The following is a 19,256-nucleotide window of genomic DNA, read 5'->3' on the forward strand; positions in this document are numbered from 1 at the left end:
AAAAAGTAACATGTGTCACAATTTGGTCAAGGAGACAGACTTTGAATTTAGGCAAAGAAGGGAGCCGTCAAACGAACATCAAACAAACCGAAGATATCTCTTAATGAAGCGTTCCAAAAGGTAAGCTTGAAGTTCTTTCCTTTTTGGTGATCGTGTCCTGGTTTGGCGGGCTGACAGAGAGGTGACCAGAGCTGTGGGTGTGTAACCTCAAGATCAGCCACTGAAGGAATGGCGTGAGCGAGTTATATGGAGTGAGGGTAAGTGGCTGCAGGTGCGGGTGATTAGTACTCTGGTGATTGTGAGCGTGACCAGGTGGCAGGTTCGGCAGATGAAGGAAGTGATGGCGTGACAATATATACTTGAAAATGCATTTTTCTCCATATTTAAATAAAAAAAAAAAAAGATTATCTTGAAGACGCTCTCACAAGTTAATACATTTGAGAACTGTTTTTGTTGCATGGACTGTGAAAAAAATAGGTATCTTAAAATTGAGGTTAATCAGTGTAGCTCATCACATCAAATATGAACAAAATCCACTAAACTTTATTGTCTGTGTCAGTCTATGATTATGCTATGATTTCACACATTTAAGATGTTGTTTTTAATAAATGTAACAATTAACACAGTAAAGCTTAAGAATGTTAAAATGCACTTATTTTTCCCCTTTCCAACAACACTGAAAATCTTACAGATCGTGCATTTTTATCAAAAACTTAGTAGTCTATATCAATCAAAAAAAAGTGCAAAGTCTGAGTTTTGTGTGACCGCACTTCGTTTGTCAGTGCAAACATGTCCAAATACTTTGGGTCTGTCCCAGTACTCACACTTGATGTCTTTTCACTTGACCACTTGTCTGCTTGCATCAGGGCCGGGCAACTTCTTGCAGAGTTTAGCACCAATCCTAATTAAGCACACCTCAAGAAGCTATCAATGTCTTCAAGATCGCTAGAAAGCTACAGCAAGTTGGTGCTGAATTCTGCAGGACAGTTGCTCTCCAGGACCGAAGTTGCCCAGGCCTTACTTCCATGATGCATTTCCTGTATTTCAGTGGTTTTCAATCCCGCTGCTCTGCACAAGCAGTGGTTTTTAAAACACACGACTTGATTAACCTGGTTAATGATGGGGTACACTTAGCCTTAAATACTTCTCCTAAGCAGCAGAGATAGTTGGTTTAAGTGCTTTAAGAGTTTTAAAAAAAAACATTTCTGGACAGTCTTACACTCATTCTTGTTTCATGCACACACAAAAAATGTGGGTATTAGGACAGACCCTCAATCTTGAAGAATATGTGGTCTTTCTATTGCCTTTCCGTGGTTAAAACATAAAACTGCAATTTAATTTACTTGCACAGATAAATATAAGTTCTGAGGAATCTCCATGGTTACTAGTCATTGCCACATTAAAGCGGATCTGACAGTAGAACGAAAGTCTTAAGTCAGTAATAAGGCATATATTTGAAAAATACACTTTTCTTTCAGTTTTGTCAGAACCTTTTCACAAGGGTTTTGAATGGCGTAAATCTGCAAATTTCTACCATATCTGTCCTGTATCTGACTTATTATTGCAGGCTTGAACAGTATATACATATATATATATATACATATATACACCCATACAGCTAAGAAACTTCAAATATGGAATACCTATTGCAGTGGCATTTAAACAACCTTACAATATGACTGCATATGATTAAGGATTATAACTGCAAAAGCTTGTTACGGTGACCTTTATGTCAGGCATCCTGAGTGTGGAACCCTCCCTTGTGCCAGATATAGCAGCTGAGGAGCATAAGCAATGGCCTATTACATGACTGTGGGCACTGAGTGCCCTGCCAGTGCAGCAGGGCTCCTCCTATGCGTTTTTGCTCATAACCTTATGGGCATATTCATTTGGCATTACTAACCTCCTACTACAACACAATGTTCTGGAAAACAGGACAATGAAACACATTAGGGATCAGACTTTTATTTGGACTCACATAAATAACAATAGTTCATATATATATATACTTTTTTGTATATTATACAATTTTTATATAATATATATTTCCTCCTATGATTTACATTCTTTTTTTGCTAAGTTATATCTATTGAAACAGGAGCATTATGTTGATGAACACACAGCTGCTTGAGCACATAATAAAGACGGAAATATCAAAGAAGAGGAATCGGTTCTTTCATTTTTTTTTTGTTCAGAAATGTAAAAACAATCGCTTGAAAACAGAAACGAATGTAATTAGTTCATCAGTCTTAAATGCAAAGAAAAGCACGGCTAACTGGAAACCTGATATGCCATAACAATATCTCTCCTGGACATTTCTCATAAAAAATGTTTATATAAAACAGCAGAGCATATCACAGGAAATGCTTCGAGCCGGGCCAGATCGTCATGCAGTGACCCAGTGAATCGCACTTGAACAAATAGATCAAACTAGATCAGAGATTGACTCGTGAGTTCTGCTTTCAAGCTCCTCACGTTTACCCTTCAGCTTCAGAAAAGCCTGAAAATGAGTTTTCACATGAAAAGTGACCAAAACATAAGCAAATCAACTTGCCTATGGATATCACTGATGATTAATGGAAATGTTGAAAACTTTCTGCGGTACGTGCCATCTTGCTCTTTTTAGCATGCAGGGTTGCGCTCAAGACTGTCCGAATGTCAGACCAAGACACATGACAGCGGCTGCTGCTTTGACAGCAACAACAGAAGTGACAGTGTGACTGAATGAACTGAGACGGAGGGATGGTGCAGTGGTGGACATCTCAGGGTTACGTCCATACAGGAAACACACTGACAAAGATTTGACGTTGCTGTGTCACTCGTCAGCCATAGTTGCACTTTCAGCAGTGTAGAACTCGCTAAATAAGTTCCATCGACCTAAAAAGTGTCCCATTATGGCATTCAGATATACAATTTTTACCCGAGACCAGGACAAATTGGAGCAACGATGAAGATGAAATAGCTTTGAGACTCATGCAATTGGCCAGAAATCATTAGAAATGCTAACAAATTAAGTTAATTATTGCTCTACTACACCGTTATTGTATCATTCAGTCACAGGTTAAACTTTAAAACAACTTAGGAGTTCACGTTCATGGAAGAAAAAGGGGCTCTAGCATGTCACTAGCTTCAAGTATATGGACCAATGCTGAGATGAAGGATGCCGGAAAAACTGTCAGAAGTGAGGTAAACACACCCTGATCTCATGAAAAACATAACTATTTTACAACGTGGCGATTCTAAGACTAATGATCCTAACCGCCAATGAGGAATAAGCAGATCGCATGAAAACGTACATAAGAGATTGTAGAAATTCATACGAATTAGCCACCAATCCGCCAAAGCGTAAAATAGCTACAAATAGCCGCAAGAGCTTGTTGGATAAGTGTCGTTTAATTTCCTTATCCAACGCACATAACACTGCTATCAGTGCACACAACTTGTTCCTAGTGAATCCCCTCTATATGTTTGTAAGGATTTTAAGCACTCAAGATGTAACAGGAGGATTCACATACTTCCTGTGCTTGCAAAGAGGATGAAATGGTGAAATGATCTGTGCTTTCAATCAGAAAGATATAAAAAGAACCAAAGCAATCACGTACATTCAGCAGAGCAGAGAGGAAACCCCACTGACACGAAGCAAAACCTGCAGCAGGACAGTGGCGACAGTAGTACGAATATTTCCCAGTCTGGATATTTACATTAAACTGAATGGATACAAACCACTTCTTTAGGGAAGTATCTCAAGTTCAGCATGCTATTGCAAAGATCTCTCGCTACACACTTGATTTTTATTTGCCTGCATTAGCATAAGTGATTGTCTTTATCCCAAGACTGGGTATCCTTATTACAGCCCTGAACGTCACACTGCGGAAGATCATGTAAGATTCATAACAGCCATTAAAAAATAAAACTACCAGACTGAATCAACATGACTTTTTGCCAGTCTTTCAAATGTTTTTGAATGGATGGATCTGAGAAATATAGACTGTAGTCTTGAAATTCTTGATGGAGTTTGAATGCGCGTCAATGGACGAACACCTCCACGGATGGGATTTTGCGACACATTGTATATCAATTATTAAAGATACATGTTAAAAACACCTGGGGAAGTTGTGCCTCATGCTGTTCACAAAAAACTAAACCAGAAACTGAGATAGTGAGAACAAATCACAGAGGAAATACATATCATGCCATCGTATTTTAAACCAAAGCGTCATCTTTTCTCCCTGAATATGAAAAGTGTGTTATAGACCCATCAGATAATAAATGTAACCCTTATTAGAAACACCAAATTGTCAGCCTAACATAATCCACTATATTCGGTCCAAAAGGAAGTCCAACCCTGTCTCAAGTTAGCAAGACTTTTTTTACACACAGGGGCAACAAATTCAACTCTAAAAAGTGCTTTTAGGAATACATTAAAACCGACAAAAAAGCAAACCAATGTTTAGTCATAAATAATTTACAGTTTCCCCCAATTCAGCCGTTTTTAAATCTGAGAGCTCATAACCTACTTGCTTAACGCTCATTAATGTGACCAGATCTATCAGGAACAACTAAAGATCTGACTTTAACCTAGTTATGAAAACCAGGAAAAGAAGAAGGGCGAGGGAACCTTCTGGAATCACTCCTATGATGCCTCAGTGGCAGCTCTTGACTCCGGACACGTAGGGCGAATCCTGCTGGCGGCAGATGCCTTCTTGCTGCTCGTTGCAGTCTACGAAGTCAGGCACGGGCAGCCCCGACATGATCATCAACGACTTGTTCCAGATCATGAAGGTGGGAGCCACTGGAAGCAGGAAGGAAACGTCAAAAGTGTATATGTGCTGGGAGTTCATGGCGTCGTAGAAGGACAGGGCGTTGTTGTCGTAGTCCAGCAGCACCCCGACCCTGCGCAGCTGTAGCGACGCCTCCACGATCGACTCCTTGTTGTTGTGCCGCACTAGGAAGTTGTTGTTGCAGCGCGAGAAAACCCAAGACGATGAGTTTTTGCCGCTCCATTCATTTTTGGGCGCCGACTTGTAAGCCACTCCAAGAGCGTACCTGAAAGGGAAACAGATTTTGAATCATTTAAAAGGTGTGACCAAAAGAAAGAATAACTGTTTCTAACAACTTGTTGTTCATTACATAAGTTTAATAGTACGTTTTTTTTATTTAGCTTCTAGAATCTGGGTTTCCAAATCTTGACTTCATATTTCTTACAATTTTAATGCATCAGGTGAAAATTCATTGATAAAAAGTCAAGATTATACACATTTTACATGCATTACATTTTAATGCATACTGCTTTCATAAGTGACAAAAATTACAGCTGACAAATAAGAATCCATTTGGTTTTAAAGAGCATATAAAGCATCAGATGGCCTAATTGCTGCGTGCTAATAATAAACTAAATAATATTGTACATGTACGGTGTTTGGGCTAATATAGTTATCATTACATTTTATAGTGTGGAAGAGAGCAGCTTTGACATTTTATTTTTATTTTAGTGGAACAAATTTCAAGCAACACAAGGGTGGGCAGGTAATGACATAATTTTCTGTTTTAAGCAAATGATCTAGGGAGAGTATGACTCAATTGCCTATTATGCAATTTTGACAATTGCCTATTAACATAACAGTTACAAGCTTGAAAATCTGAAAACTCTTACCATGTGGAGGCGCCCAGTAAAACCTCCCAATAATGGCAGCCGCTGTCTATAAAGACATTGCCAGCAGCACCGTAGGATCCGGTTCCGCTGAAACGCTCCGGAGTGTGACTCTTCTTCAGGGAGCTTTCATCCTTCTCCATGGTCAGACAATCATTAGAGAGGCGCAGCTTCTTATGGGCCGTTTTGGGGTCCAGTTTGAAAGGCTGACCTATGGAGCGAAGAGGACAGAGATAGGTGAGATACATCAGGAACTTGTAATAAGGCAGGGAATGAGTATGGCTGACCTGAAAAGAAGCTCTCACTGGTCTGCAGGAATTCGCGCAATTTGTTAAAATGTCAGATTGAGCTCTTCTGGTTAATTAGGAGATGAGCGGTCGTGATAAAAGGCACAGTGTGTGTGAGAGAGAGTTAAAGACAGAGAGAACCAAATGCTAAATGAAGTCTGCTACGTATATGATTTGGGTTTTATATTTCTTGAAAAGCAGAGGTGACCCCGCAGACCCGACATTTAACTCTGGCACGTCTAAATCTTCCCATCCCTGGCGTAATGACTGACAATGCAGGAAACAATCAGCTGCGCTCCGTCCCTGCCCACAAACCAATCATCTCAACCCAGAGTGAGGTTTACTGCACCCAGATATGAAAGGTTCTGGCAATGTGCTGCTGGAAGCCAATTACATTAACACGCTCTTGTCTTTGAACTGCTTATCGCTGCAAGCGCAGCCATTCTCAACACTCGTGCAGTCATGCCATTTTACAGCATGTGTTTGAGGGCACTGGGAAAAACGATGCAGATGCGTGCACAAACACACACACACACACACCAGGCTACAATCGAGAATCCCATGAAATGCTTATTGCCCTCTACTATAAAACTGATGAACCGTTTAAGACAAAAAAAAGGGTAAAACGGCATAATTGTGCAGTGCAGGTGTCAGAATAAAGCTTTATTGTGCCATTTTTATTTTAAAACTGAAATTAAAAAAGCATTCTTTCACACACTTACAAGAAATTACACTTACAACAGCCTGTAGTGTGTAGCTAGAAATATTAAAGCACAGCAGTTCAAATAATAGGATGCATTAAAATTTAAAACTAAAATGAAAAGAGGAGAGAAATATTTCGATCTATTGTTGAGAATACTTTGCATCCAAAATGAGCAGCGACGAGTGAGTGAGCAACTAGATTTATGACAGCTGCTGTAGACGCTGATGCCTGTGTCACATATATTCAAAGGTTTATTTGTAAAGCACTAAAATGTGCATTTCACAGTGACAGAACATAATGTGCAGTGCCAGCTGTGACCGTGATATAACAGCACTGCATTGTCTTTCAGAACAGCAAATAAGATCATTTTCACTTCAGAGGAGAATTTGGTGGAATATTAAATATTAGGCAACTGATAATACAACTTATACTACTACTGTGCTACTAACATAAACACAATAATATATGAAGAGTTTATTTGAGAAAAAAAAAGAAAAATTTTTCAAAAGCCATGTTGTGTTTTATTGTGTTAGTTAGCTGTTTTAGGAGTTTTGTTCTGTTTTGTAAAGTAACTCTTCATATACTTTGTGTGTTTTATTAGTAGCATTACATACCATAATATATATTTCTATTTCTACATCTAATATATATTTCACCAAATTCCCTTCTATAAATATAGCATATAAAACTTAATTTACTGTATTAAATTGATATCATCGTTTAGATAAATTTGTTTAAAATTATATTAGCATAACGTTGGTATTTGTGGTTTACGAGGACTCTCCATAGGCGTAATGGTTTTTATACTGTAAAAACTGTGTGTGATATTGCCCTACACCAACCCTATACCTAAACCTACCCCTTACAAGAAACTTTATGCAGTTTTCGATTTTCAAAAAAACTCTATTTAGTATGTTTTTTAAGCCTTTTGAATTATGGGGACATTGGGAGTGTCCTCATAAACCACCTTCAAATTGTATACCTCTCATACCCATGTCATTAAACATGTCATTGTCCCCATAAACCACAAAAACCAGCACACACACACACACATCTAGTGTATGTTTTTCTTTAAGATGAGGTGACTGTGAGGTCACATGCTCGGCTTGGCTGCTGTTCTGTTCTGGGGAGGGCGTACCGCTGACAGCTTGAGCGATGTCTACGCTGTTCAGGATGAGTAAATATTATTTGGAGATCTTTTAACAACAAGTAAACATGGCTGCCCTTGGGGCTGCTTGTCATGTGATATTTCTCATATTGGCTTTATGTACGGTCACCAGCCATGGAAGTGCTGATTAAACAAGAGAGCCCTCCTATAGGAACGCAGTGTGACTCCACACACACACACACACACACACAAACAGACGGGCTTGTTTAATGCTGCTGTCATTCAAAATTCTACCTTCACGGGGCAGAGTAAATATGACATTAAAGCTAGTCACCCAGAAAAAGAAAACTTGAGCTGTCACTTGTTATTTCTCATAATTGAAGAAAGCAATTACCGAAATGTTAGATTTTGCTTAAAATATCCTGCATATCCCAAAGGTCATGTGAAAGTGTTTTACTTGTTATGAGTCTTTACTGGATAATACAGTAGAGAAGAACAGACGGAAGAATGGAAGAAGGATTTCGGGAGATCTGAATGACACAGACGAGGCTCAAACTTTACGTCTGGGATCTTTAGAGGAAGCTGAGGTCAAACTTCTGGTCAAATGTACAGGCAAAAAGTCTATTGTTAGTAGCACAGTGATGTATGAATGTACAGCCCATAAAGTGATCATTTTCAAACCAAGCAGCTTGAAGCCACTGCAAAATCTGTTTGGGAAAATATTCTTCCTCCCACACAAAATTTCCATTTGCATAAATTCATACCAGATTTCTTTCCCACAAAACTTGCCAAAAAATGGGAAATATAACCACATCTTGAACGCTTTTAAGGTTTATCATGAATTATCATGTATTTTAATAAAAAAATGGAAGAATGGCACTGAATTCATTTTGAAAACTTCTTCATTTTGAAAACTGTATCTACGTTGTAGAATCTAACAAAACGTGCTTTGGTGTCCATATCATTTTAAATAAACAATGAAACTGTATCTAAAGTGTTCAAATATTTTTTGGGGCCACTTTATAATCAATAAATATAATTTATTGTGCTACAGCTGCATGATACGAGATCAAAAGACGAACAGTGCAGAAACATCATTAAAAATCTTCAAAATGCATTGAGACCAAAAGAGGGGCTTGTTCAAATAAAGAACAATCAGTCTGGATTAATGATATATACTATGATTAACAATGCAACCACCAAAGCGGAAGAGAAAAGACAAGAAGAGAGATGATCCATTTGAGGAATAAAAGATAGATCAGTGGGAATGAAAGGCAGTGATTTTGCTTGATGTGTATGGCAGAGTGTCTAGACTTGAGTTTGTGCTCAGAATCCCTGCTGCTGCCTGTATTATGGATCCCAGCAATGCCTTTTGAACATATTATCTCATCCAAAGTTCAGCTGGAGAAACCAAACTTTGATTTCAGCACAACCTGCAAAGAGCCATTTGATGTCATCCCGTTCTTGCTCTGTAAGCCTGGCTGCGCTTCAGGCACACAGTCACGTAGAGCCTGGCGACGGACTGGGGGATGGAGGAGCACGAGCGGGGATGGAAAATAAAGAGGATGGGTGGCCGCAGTGGACAGAACTCACACACGCACACACGCGCACACACACACACACACACACACACGCACACGCGGTGCTCTGCATTCTGTTCTACTGTATTCACTACACTTGGTTTACACTTGGTTTTCCTCAATAAAACTCTCAATAAAATTCCAAAATATTTAGGTGAATAAAATTTGATTTCTAAAACAATAATTGGTAATAATTCATTTTAAGGTGTCCTTGTTGCAAGTTAAATGTAATTACTATTACAATAAAAATATGCTTAACTACAGGCAAGTAACCCTAAGATAAACCCTAACCCTACTTATTAAGTACATGTAATTAATATTACTTAAATGTATAATTACAATGTAAAAAGTACACTGTACACTGTAAAATGTAAAACATTTTAAAATAAAGTGTAACCAAAAATGTATATACTGTATATGCTGTGAAATATACTTTCTAGTAAATATCAATTGCATTATTTTATTATGAACGTTATTATCAGCAAGCTCTTTATAAAAAGTAAGAAATTTAAGTCTATCTATCTATCTATCTATCTATCTATCTATCTATCTATCTATCTATCTATCTATCTATCTATCTATCTATCTATCTATCTATCTATCTGCCTGATTGTTTGCATTGTTGCATAATATAAAAGAGATTGACTTTAAGATATGAAGATATTAATATATTATAATCATTAACATCACTGTTTTCTGTAAAGCTGCTTTGGAACAATGTGCATTGTGATATAAATGTAACTTGACTCGATATTACATTATTTATATATGTCATACCACATACCACACAGCTCATTTGCCTTATTAACATAAATTAATTTACATAACCATTACGTTAGTGGCATTCGAGGCTAAAGGGATCCTGCTCTTTGTCCCCTGCTGATCTTATTATCGAGTGGCCCCTGTGATACGATCGCTTCTACATCTCCTCTGCAAATTACAGTCACCACTCAAAGGCCGATGAGAAATTAATAGTAAATGATCAAGCGAGAGCTCTAGGATTCGATTGGGGGTTGAGCGCTCTCTCGCTCAGGATTCCTGAATCAAACAGGAAGTGATTATGTAAATCTCTTTAAATAGCATTTCTCTTGAGACGGGGGGAAGTGTCTGGACCTTCAAGCTCGAGTAGGCATGGCAAGTAGGTGTGTGCCGGAAAAAAACGTAAATCAGAAAACTGGCCCAAAGTCAGTTTCCTGTTTTATATGGTCACATGGGCGGAAAAGTCACAGCTGTGATAAATGACAGCGGATTCTTAGACTATGCAAGGGTTAAAATGTCTTCCCCGGTGTATACTATATACAGCAGTCTTAAAAGTCTTGCTTTGAATGCTAATGTTACTGTAGTATAGAGAGAGAAAGTTACACTAAAAAAACAGTGCTTAATCTCTATAGCATTTTCCCCAATAGCAGCGTTATCTAAGCAGCACATACACTACTGCTCAAAAGTTTGGGAAGGTAGGATTTTCTTAAAAGCACATTATTAGAAATTAATACTTTTAATCAGCTAGGGCAAATTAAAATAATACAATTTGATTTCTATTCAAAGCATCCCCACAATTTTCAACAACAAATTTCTGAAGGATCATGTGACACTGAAAACTGGAGTAATGATAATTTGGCTTTTACTATCACAGGAATAAATACAGTTTAATAGAAAACAGAAACTGGTTGTTTAAATGGTAATAATACTTCACAGTATTAGATGTTTAAATTATATTATGATCAACATTACAGATAATTATTCTTCAGGTCTTCTGTCTGGGTGTCCCCGAATAACCACAAAAACAAAAGGGCTCGCAATTTGAGTCAAAATATCAGTCAAATTACAGCGACATACTGTATGCTCCCCTTCGTTTTTGTAGGACAGGCTTTCACAGCACAACACAGCTAAAACACTGCAGCTCTGTGTGAGTCTGGGAGAAAATGGCATTTAATGGCACTGCTGTCTAAAAGCAGCATTATTACAGTAACAAAAAAAAAAAAAAAAAAAAAAAAAAACAGGTGGGGGGGGTGAATGATGGAAAGCGAGAGACATGCTGCTGCCGCATTCTCACAGAAGCTCCAGGAACCATGAGAAAGCATAGGACTGAGAGGAAGAAACAGACAATGAAAATGAGCGCTTGCCGTTTCCTCCAGACATTCCTCTATTTCTCTCTCAAACTCCTCCACAAGGCCGCGGAGAGACTCTGATGCAATAACCCATTTGAATGCTGTCAGCTGGTGCGCTTCATCTTGATTGAGTTCTTTGCTGTGAGAAGGCTGGGTAACGTCTGACAGCTTAGGTGAGGGACCCGGGCTTTCCCAGACCTCTCTCTCTCTCTCTCTCACACACACACACACACACACACACACACACACACGCTCACCAAACCAACTGATGGTTCTCATTATTTGCATGCTCGGGTGCCTGTCACGGATGGAGCGTTGATAAAGGTATTGAGCGCTAGAGTATGACAGAGCTTCTGCCTTTACACTGACGGACGACCGGCATATCTACAGTGTGTAAGACCTAAGAGGAGTAGACTGGTGCATTTGTGCCAGATTTATTATTTAGACAATATGCTGATAATTTAATAATATTCGCGTCAGTCCCTAACCTTCCCTACCAATAAAGGTTGGGGATCAGGACATATTTTCCATTTACAAATATTTGTAAATTTGTAAAACAAATCATCATTTTGAGAGACTACAGAGTGCTGTAGCCAGAAACAAATCCTTAAATCTGGAAACAGTTAGCATTTTTGTATTTTCAATTCCAGTGTTCTGAAGTCAATCTTTTTTTTTTTTTTTTTTTTTTTTTTAATGAAAGGATTTTTGGTTAAATGCCCAAAACAAGGTCTGTGGTTAAAACAAACTCAAAATGCTTTCATGTTTTAATCTTCAAAATAACGTGAGTGATACCACATTAGTGGTTTTTAAAGCCTTTACGTTAAATTACACAAGTATACAAATACAGAACAAGACAATCTGAGTATGTGCAAATTTCTATTTGTGTTTATAATGGTCACAATTTAATTTGACCCTCAATTTAATGGTCAGCAGCAAATGCACTTACCCAAAATAATTAAAAAAACATATGCATTTTGTTCTGCCACTACCCTAGGGTATATGCACAAAAATAGCTTGAATAGGTAGAATGCTGTTTATAACAATATTAAAATGATTAATGGTGATTACACATCCAAAATAAAAGTTTTTGTTTACATAAAATATGTAGGTGTACTGTGTTTATTTATTATGTATATATAAATACTTGAAAATACAAAAATATTTGAAAATATTTATATGCATATACATTTATATATATAGAAATATATTTAAGAAATGAACAACATATTTCTTAAAATATATAAATGCATTTGACAGTACTAATTAATATGTATATTTTCAGAAAAATATATATTTTTTTAAATACATTTTGAAAATCCCATTCTGTAACGTGTGTGCATTAAGATAAATGTTTACTAATTTTGTCCACTTTCACAGTGTGATTTTAGGTAAACTGTATTAAATCAAATTAGTGTCAATCTGAGCAGCAAACATAAAAAGTCTTGCTCATTATTCAAACATAATACAAGGGTTCATTCATTTTGATTTTAGGCTTCGAAATTCCTAACAGCTGGTGTTCATTTGTGAGGATTATCTCGATGAGCAAAATGTGCATGAAAAAATGCAAAGGCTAATGGAAAAATCCAAAGGCTTTTACGTGAGGGAGCCAGGGTGATGCAAACTACTGGGCCGAACTACAAAAATACATCATCCCTGCAGCACTCTATATTTCTAAAGTGAATGTTGAGTAAACACTGTGTAAAATAAACGCTCATTTTGGGAATATACTGCATACTGCTGTCAAAATACAGGCATCGGCTATTGAAAGCCATATCGATGGACGGCTACCATGAGGTTTATAGATCCATAGCACAGCTCACAAGGCAAGGACTTACTGTTGGTTTTGAGTCGAGCGGGTTCGCTGTTTCTGCTGCCTGCCTGGTTGATAGCCTTGACGAAAAAGATGTAACGGGTGCCGCTCTGCAGGCCGTGGACTGTGTAGTGATTCTGCTTGATATTGGGCACGATCATCCAGCTATCTACAGAGTTATACAGACCTGCAAAGTAAGAGAGACAGCATAGCGTCAATCACAGATTCAGCAGATTTTTACAATCGCTCTTAGTCAGGACTGTGCCGGCACTCCTTATTAACATAGAGGAACAGTGCAATAATAACCACTTACCGATAAATTTTTGAACAGTGTGATTCTAAAAAGGGAATGGTACATATGAAGTTCATTATTCAAGGCATGCCTATTTCTATTTGATGTGAGAACACATATAGCACACATTCGTAAAAGGACTCGGGATGTTTGCCTCAGGCAAACAGATGCCCCTCGATCTAGATTCTCGTGATGAACCATTTGCCCAGAACGTCCTCGGGAAACATCAGCGATGCCATTAAAACCACTGTCATTGCCACTCAAGGGATGTCAAATGTGTGCCATACAAATGCCAAAAGCATGCCAAAAGTGCATTTTATCTATGTCTATTACAATATTATATCAACAACTTGGCATCCTGCTCTTCACATATATTCAATACAATTAGAATTGCAACTGATATGATGTAGTAAAATAATGAATAATGATGATGGCAAACATTACTAAAAACTTTTTTTTAAATATCTACATCATTTATACTGTTCAGTTGTATTCATATATTAACAATGCCTCATACAAAAAAAATAAATAAAATTAAATTAAATTAAATAAAATAAAATTAAATAAATGTTTATTCTATGCATGGTTGTAGAAATGATGAAGTCAATAATAATAATAATAAACAAGAACAAAAAGGCCGTTTTTTTTTCCCAAAATCCCTCTTGTTCAACCACTTATAGTCTGAACAAAATGCCCCTTTCACAAGGACATCACTCAGCCAATCACAAACCAAATGTCTATGGATTATGATACCTTCTTATTATTGTATGTGCTTATAATATTTTTAAGCATTCACGCAAAAAAAATGCAACGTCTGATGACTGGATGAAAAAGAAACGAAAGCTTATAAAGTATTAACCACTCGCGTCCACCAACTGTATGTCTGTAATATTTTTTCATGAGCAAAAAAAAGTCATTTGATCCACGTCCATATCAAAAAGGCGTTTGATGTTGTTGTTTGATGAATGGAATTAGCATAGCGGACTACAATATGCTGCTTACATTGTAAATTCTCTGCTGTTGCTTGACATTCAGAGGGAGAAAGACTTCAAAGAGGGCCAGATGAAGGTATGTGTCATTGGCTAAAAAAAAGGCAGGGTGAATAGGGATCCTAGACTGTGCATAAGTGAGTGTGTGTGTGTGTGTGTGTTGGCAGATGAAAGGGAGCTAAAACACAAAACTGGAACGGGGCTGCTCCCAATACTGTCGGCTAACCCAAACTAGCCTTTGATGCTTCTGTTTTGTGTGTGTGTGTGTGTGTTTTCATGACTGTGCATGTGTTTAGATGTCATCGATGCCAATAGGACATGTACTGTAGTTAGAAGAATTAATCCTGGTACGTTAAGTGTATGGACATATCGTATGTGTTACGATCCCATATTTTCTAACACACAGTCGCATTCGCCGCAGAAGTAATGTCTCACTTCTGATCGGTGGTGGCTGTGGACTGTGTCTTCATTTCACATTCTTGGGCAGCTCTCCAAAGCCCAGCTTATGAATATCTTAAGGTACAAAGACCTTGGCTTTGGACGGGAACCACTAAAAAGGAACAGAAACCTAGCATCATGATGCACCGTCTTTACGACGACCAATGCCACCATGCAAAAATAATGTGACACTTAAATCAATGCCTGGCTGACCAGCCTTGTGATTATCTGCTCAATGATGATGCTCTGAGATTCACTTCAGATACAAGATGAGAAATATCCACTATCAAGGCTGAGGGTAAATCATGGAAGCCGGATGGGAATATCGACCAGGTAAGCATGTCGCAGACGTCTGTGAAAGTGTGCATCAACCAGAAAGATGTGCTCACCTTCAAGCTTGTTATTTATGCATTATGGACTGAAAGGCTATGCTGTGTTGTACATACACTATTGCTCAAGTTTAGGGTGGGTAAGATTTGTAAAATGTTTTTAAAAGAACATCTCATGCTCAACAAGCTGGCCTTTGTTTGTGAAAACAGTAATATTAAAGGTTTTAAAGGTATATTTTCAGCATCAGCAGTCTCACATGTCACATGATCTTTTAGAAATCATTCTAATATGCTGACTTGCTGCTCAGGAAACATTTATTATTATTATTATTATGAAAGGAAATTTGACAAGAACAGCATTTGTTTATCTTTTATATTTATTTTAAATAATATTTAAAATATTATTTATGTATTCTTTTATAAATGTCTTCATCAGTGTTTTACCTTTTATCAGTTTAATGAAATCTTGCTATTTTTTGGCTTTTTTTTAAAAGAAAAGGGCAAGAAAGAGTATTTTCACAATGTAGAACTGTATCAGACGTTTCAGATTCACTGTTTTTTTGAACCCCAAATGGTTCTTAGGTAATTAAATTATTATTATAATATTAGTAAAAAAAATTGAAAGGAAAAAAAGATGTTTCATTGCATTATTATTACTATTACTACTGTTATATCATGCATTTCAGGACAGAAATGCATGAAATAGCATGCACTGAGCAATTTGTTCGTTCAACTCGAATGATTTAAGATCTGTATAAAAATTGTCAAGTGTAGATTTACACCCATTTAAATACTGTCATAAACACTGTAAAAAAACAGCTGCATGTCCTTGCAACATCTGTCGAAAGAGGATTTAAAGATGTAACACAAAGCAAAAAAATCTTAAAGGTATTTGTTCATCAGTTAAGGGCCAAACCAGATTCTGTCTACCAGTAGTTTGATCCCTTTAGTCCTCATAAAAGATTTTTATAGGCCTTTGATTACGTGTAATTGCATTTTCCAATTCATACAAGCTTAAAAATCAACAATGCTCATCTCTGAGAATAAATAAGTATACATATATAATATAAACACAGATAAAAGGCACAATATAAATAGAATATAAGGCCAGGACTGACTTCCATTGTATGGAGAAAAAAACCAAAACACTACAACATTCTACAAAACGTCTTTTATGTTCCACGGAGAAAAGAAAACATCTCTTCAGTTTCTGACTTACTGATATTACGTACAATAGCTGACTAACAGCTCTGTCAACACACTCTCACCCTTCTCCGCGTGGGTTTGTCTATATATAAGACTAGTTGGTGTTTTCAAGATCAGCTAGTGTTTTTGTGGGGACACGCATTATCAAATGAACGAGAGTTTTGTTGGGAGAGTCAGATGACCATAATAGGGTCTTTTGTTAGACTGGTCTGACCTCATTCGTGTTTGCACAACTGTCAGCATTACAGTTGTGCCGGACCACGTGTTCGCCGGCCCTCGTAACATCCCCGTCTCTCTTGTTTTCCATAAACTACCCATGAGTCACGACGCACGTCCCTGAGCAAGAGGTGCGCACGTCAGATTAGGTGATGTGGCCCGTTTCCTCTGCAAGGACAGCGTCATTTGCATACTGTTTGCTGCAGGTTAGCATGCCAGTCCGGCGGCTTGTATCACTATCAATCAATGTCACAATAAGAGCGGAGCAAAGAGCATTAGCTCGTGTCAGATCTAATCAGGGATGATGCCAGGCCAGTGCCCTCACTTTCACAGAGCTGACGATAAAGTCTGCAGACAAACCGGAGCTGCTCTTTCAACAGAACCTCAAACGACTCTGTCCGCGAATGACGCTTTTCTGCATTAAAGTCCATTTTACAGCTAATTTATTCCGTTAGCTTGAGTTTCGGCTGATGCATATGAATTTTGCGCACGTTTAATTGATCACAAAAGGTCGGTTTTCCGCTCACGACAGCTGTGCAATTACACATATTGGACCTGAGTGCACTGCAGGGGGAACGTATAGATTTTTGCATGGCACATGAATCTTATTTTATATGTCTAAGGCATGGTATCGGCATAAAAACCGACGGATCGCAATAAATGAAAAAGATCCAGCCTTATGCTTTTACCATGAGAGGCTTGCGAAATGTAATACACTTTTGCTAAAGGGAACATAAAACAAGCCATCAATTACACCTGCTTGCAAATATGATAAATGATAAAACGCTGGATAAAAGAGAAAAAACTAAAATGATATACAGACGTTATTCCATTAAAAGTGCCTTGAAACTAAATTTGATTGAACTTCTTCACTGAAGGAAATCCATCTACAGCTGATAGACCCTGACTTGGGGCCGGAGTATTTTTTTTGGAGCCACTTTGCCTGACTTGGCCAACGGCTGAGAAAATGCACCAGCAAAGACTCGCATTTCATCTCATGGGAGCGAAGCGTACGCATCTAAGAATCGCAGCGTTTAGGCATCCGCATTCAAAGAGCAATGCTGTAAAAAGGTCTGAGAAGAAAGCATTGCTCTCCATTTCTGTGTCTGTTTGTTTGTATCCTCTAAGGAGCCTGCGGTAGCTCTGTAGATGTTTCGAGGCTTCTAAACTATCAGCGTTGAAATGAATATGCCGTGTTTGTTACCGAAGCGGGCTGAATGGAAACCGAGGAGCAGGTCTGTGAGTGAGAGAGTGCAGTCTCTGTACTGTCCGGATGAGTTATGCATGTCCTGGCCTTTAAGCAATTAAGCCTGAACAGCTCTTTCACTCCACGGATTCGGAAAAGCTAGACTTGAGGCTTTTATTTGCAGGTGCACGAACCAAACAAAAGATATGGGGAGACAGGTAGGTTGTTCAAAAATGCTACGAATCCTTTGGAAATGTTTTGTGGGTTTACAGCGGTAAAACTAGTCTTTCAAAGTAATGCAAAAATGATTAAACAAAATGCTAAAGGCAAATAATAAAATGAAAATAAAATGTTTCTTTAAACAGAAATTAATACTTTTATTTGGCAAAAGCTTAAATTTATTAAAAGTAAAGGCAAAAAAAACAAGATTTTTCCACAAAAATATTAAGCAGAACAGCTGTTTTCAACATTTCCAATAGTATATATGCTGATAAATACATTACATAATATATTTCAATTTAATAAATATTTAAAATTTACAATATTATTGTTTAATATTTCATATTATTATTTTTAATCTCAGCCTTGGTAAACATAAGAGTTATGTATATAAATACATATATACACACACACACACACACACATATATATATATATATATATATATATATATATATATATATATATATATATATATATATATATAAAAACATATTATACATTAGAAAAATATTATTAATGAAAAATAAATAATGAATAATTATTTAGCTTATTATTATAAAATAATTCAAACTAACTAACTAACTAACTAATTAATTACTTAAAATAAATAGATTAAATTTAAAGGAACTGAAAAATTCATAATGATTATTTTTTAAATTGATGGGCTTGTGCTGTCCTTGATAATAGTGATATTATTTTGTTTGGATTTCCAAGGCAACATTTTTGGTAGTGCGTAGGGTTGCAACTTGATGTCTACTGGAAATTGTTTGTGAACAGAAACAAAACCAGTTGAGAAATATTTGTGTATAAGGTATAAATGTTGGTTTGATGATAAAGGAGTGAGATAGCAAGCTGTGTAAGGTGTGTATTCAGACTCACTGATGAAGTTGGTCTGGCCAGTGTAGATGGTGTACTGAAGCTCATAGGAGGTGACGCTGAACTCATCTTCAGAGGTCCAGTGCACTGTAATGGTGTCATGCGAGGCCGTGCAGAGCTCTTCACGTATAGACGGAGGGTTGGGTGCTGGAAAAAAGGGCAATCGTCAAGACGGGATTTATTGATGACTTCTGCTGATGTAATTCTATCCGCATTTCAGATACAGCATGCATTCATTAAATTTGCACTACACACA

General features: G+C 37.4%; 1 protein-coding gene across 5 annotated transcripts in view; it reads right to left on the reverse strand.

Moving 5' to 3' along the window:
- Positions 1-1,952: 1,952 nt before the first annotated feature.
- mid2 (midline 2) overlaps positions 1,953-19,256 on the reverse strand; it is a 121,502-nt gene continuing 104,198 nt past the window's right edge. For all 5 annotated transcript variants that reach the window (XM_043257277.1, XM_043257276.1, XM_043257278.1 and 2 more), the window contains 4 exons: positions 19,004-19,147; positions 13,272-13,433; positions 5,654-5,861; positions 1,953-5,046 (listed from right to left, as the gene is read on the reverse strand). In XM_043257277.1, the coding sequence (XP_043113212.1) occupies positions 4,644-5,046; positions 5,654-5,861; positions 13,272-13,433; positions 19,004-19,147 (917 nt within the window). In that variant the 3' untranslated portion in view covers positions 1,953-4,643. The remainder of the gene's footprint in view (positions 5,047-5,653; positions 5,862-13,271; positions 13,434-19,003; positions 19,148-19,256) is intronic.

Source organism: Puntigrus tetrazona, chromosome 14, assembly GCF_018831695.1.
Source record: "Puntigrus tetrazona isolate hp1 chromosome 14, ASM1883169v1, whole genome shotgun sequence".
Classification (NCBI taxonomy): Eukaryota; Metazoa; Chordata; class Actinopteri; order Cypriniformes; family Cyprinidae; genus Puntigrus; species Puntigrus tetrazona.